We start from the raw sequence: 3061 nt of genomic DNA on the forward strand, positions 1-3061 counted from the left end.
GCTGAGGACAACAATACTGTACAACAACTAAGCCTCTATCTATGTCCATTTAGGCTGCATTTGGGAACAGCTTTCCCAAGTATCTTTGGACATCTAAAGGCCTTTTGGCCAAGTATTAAGCGTTTGGGAAATTTTTTGGAAACCCACTTGTGCGAAGGCCAACCTTCTGAAGGCTGAAAGCCCAAGGCACCCCCTGGGATGCCTTGGGCTTTCAGCTTTGGCTTTGGCTTATTGTTCATCTCCTTCGTTTGTTGAGCTGTTCATCTTGTGCAGGGCTGCTAAGGGTGGGCGACGGACTGGCAAGAGGTCGGTGACCGTCACGGCGACCGTCGCCGGTGGGTCGTGACCTCTGGTGTGTATCGAGGCCATGCGACCCGGATTTCGGTCGCCGGAGGTCATGTGACCTCAGGCGTGACACAGATTTGGTCGCCGCGAGGTCGCGCGACCTCTGGCAGACCCAGATTTGGTCGCAGAGGTCGTGCTAGTGCCTGAGGTTGCGTGCCAAGCAGCCGTCTCGCCGGGGGTTGCGAGACCCAGGCGAGACTTTTTGTGAGGGCCGTTGCGCTGGGGTCGTGTAACCCCAACGAGACCTTGCCGAGGTCGTCGACCACAAGCGCGAGCTCGCCGAGGCCGCGCGACCTCGAGCAAGGGTCTCGCCCGTGGTTGGTGACCTCGGCGAGGGTCTCAGTCGGCGTCGTGCGACCCTCGCCAAGGCCACGCGACCTCAGGCGAGGGTCTCGCCTGGGTTACCAGCAGTCGACCGACCCCAGGCGGCCCTCATCGGTGGTCTCTAGGGGCCGCTTGAGGTTTGGCAACCTCAGACGATGGTCGCCGATTGCCACCGCCCTTCGCCGGTCGTCGCCGCCCTTCACTGGTCAGTTTTTTTTTTTTAATAATAAAAACTTTTATAAATATAACTTATCTAAACACAGTTTTGGCTAAAGGTATTTCACAAGGGACTTTTAGGTTACCATTTACCAAACGCAATTTGCATTTTAAAAAACCTCTTCAACTTAAAGTCCTTTGCATTTTCCCAATGGTTTTCCCCAAAAGTCCAACCAAACGCATCCTTAGTACTTCTCAGAGACACTAGGCATGTCCTTTTAGGACTCTCTATACAAGTTTGATATCTGCCTCTATGGTCACATTCTTCAAGGAGTCCATTGTTGATTTAAACCTTCTATCTATCTTTTGTTTAATGAATGCATTGTCCGTGCATGTATGCCAAAAAAAAAAACCAAAAACTACCATCATCAAAGCCAAAACCACAGCTATAGCGTTGAACTGTCGCGCTGAACTACTACTGTTAAGTCCAATTTAGCCCCAAAAGACACTTTCTTTGTCTAGACAAACACTTCCTTAACACATTACTTATTGATAGCACTCGTTCAGTTCAGCAACTTGCACATAATCCTCGGCAGTTCGAACAGCCCAAGATGCCGACAAGCCCTCACCAGAGTCCATGACGGACTGAGCCAAGCACGCTCGCAAGCCCATCGATTGCACCACTCTAGCCATCCCAGGAACGTGCTACCCTCTTGCCTCAGCAAAGCAAGTGTCCTGCTCCATCAAATCAACACAACATCATGTTGGGAAAATATGGCTTCGAATTAGGTAGAACAATGAAGTCGGATATTTAGAGTAATCAAGTTGGACTGGACTTTGAGGTGTGCTATCACTTTTTTTTTTAAGGATTTATTTGCCCCACAAAATTGCTAATAGTCACCGGCAAATTTTCTCAAGAATACAATAGAGTTTCAAATAAGAATACTAGATAGCAATTCCAGTATTTCTCCAGGGTCTCTCATGGGCTTTAGTTTCTTTAGAAAGAAAACGAAAAAATGAAAGAAGATTTATGTTTGATCTCAAAACAAACGTACTTATTTTTGTCTTTCGAATAGAGGCAACCCTTCAAAAGTTGCAAAAGAACAAATGCAACTTTTCGAGAACAAGTACTCTTTTACGTTGAAAAAACATAAAAATTCGAAATTAAATAAATAATAAATAAAAATAATCGTAACATTTCGTGAACAGTCGCACTATTTCAATAAGACTTTATAATTAATTTTTATAGAAATAAATCCGAATTTTCAATAAATAAAAATAATGATCGTTGGTTAGTGTCAAATCTTGTCCACGTGTACACTTACATCTTTTTGATGTGAGACAAGGCATCACCACCGATCGCAATTCCAGAAAACCGCAACGAAACACTGGAGTCGAAAAATCCCGCAAAGTCCAGCGCACTTACACTGGAGTGAATGAGCTCGATTCCGCAGAGCAGGGTGGAGACGTAGGAGTCCTCCTCGGTCATACTGGCCTCGTAAGGCCATATTCGGTCGTGCAGCCAGGTCACCAGATCGACGTCGTTGGCTATCCCGCGCGCCAGCTGCTGAGACGTGTGCACGTGCGTGTTGACAAAGCCTGGTTCACTAATGAATCGGAGTCAGAACTGCTTTCTGAGTACCGAATCGAAAGTACGCAGAGGGAGAGGACTTGGGAGTAGAATCTGGCCGCGGAGGTCGACGACTTCGCTGGCGACGCCGCAGAACCAGCAGAGGAGGTCGGGCAAGCGGCCGATGGCCTTGATCCTGTTGCGCTCGATGACGACGGCACAGTCGCCATAGACGAGGCTCTCGGAGTCCATGGTGACGATGGTGGAGTTGTGGAGGAGTAGGATCGGCGAGCCTCCGGGAGCTTCCATGTTCAATTGTCGCTCTGGAGCTTTGAGGTCGCTTTTGCTGTGCTGAGCAGCCAGAAGAGGGAGCACGACACTGCCTGGTGCTGGATTGGATATTTTTAAGTTGAAAAAGCAGACCACGCTCGCTGTCGTCGCACGACTCAGCTTTTCACGTAGAAATTGAAACTCGACCCACAAAAAATAAAAATAAAGAGAGAGAAATGATAATGTGATTGCCTTTAATCTATTACAAAAATAATAATTTATACTATATCACAAAGAATTAAATAATAAATAAATATAAATTATTATAAGACTTACTTCTTTAAGGATTTGTGACTTATAATAAGTTATTATTAACCGTTATGCTAATAAAGCCCT

General features: G+C 46.5%; 1 protein-coding gene across 1 annotated transcript; it reads right to left on the reverse strand.

Annotated features, from left to right (window-relative positions):
- Positions 1-1388: 1388 nt before the first annotated feature.
- On the reverse strand, positions 1389-2704 carry LOC104417731 (5-methylthioadenosine/S-adenosylhomocysteine deaminase-like). Its single transcript, XM_039300252.1, has 3 exons — positions 2497-2704; positions 2151-2424; positions 1389-1560 (listed from the first exon to the last, which is right to left on the reverse strand). The coding sequence occupies exons 1-3, from the start codon at positions 2702-2704 to the stop codon at positions 1389-1391; spliced, it is 654 nt and encodes a 217-aa protein (XP_039156186.1).
- Positions 2705-3061: the final 357 nt, after the last annotated feature.

Source organism: Eucalyptus grandis, chromosome 8 (genome assembly GCF_016545825.1).
Source record: "Eucalyptus grandis isolate ANBG69807.140 chromosome 8, ASM1654582v1, whole genome shotgun sequence".
NCBI lineage: Eukaryota > Viridiplantae > Streptophyta > Magnoliopsida > Myrtales > Myrtaceae > Eucalyptus > Eucalyptus grandis.

Coding starts and splice junctions, on each gene's coding strand:
- LOC104417731 (XM_039300252.1), bottom strand. CDS start 2,704: ATGGAAGCTCCCGGAGGCTCGCCGATCCTACTCCTCCACAACTCCACC. Junction 2,425..2,496: donor CGGCCAGATTCTACTCCCAA/GTCCTCTCCCTC, acceptor TTAGTGAACCAG/GCTTTGTCAACACGCACGTG. Junction 1,561..2,150: donor TTGTCTCACATCAAAAAGAT/GTAAGTGTACAC, acceptor TTGATGGAGCAG/GACACTTGCTTTGCTGAGGC.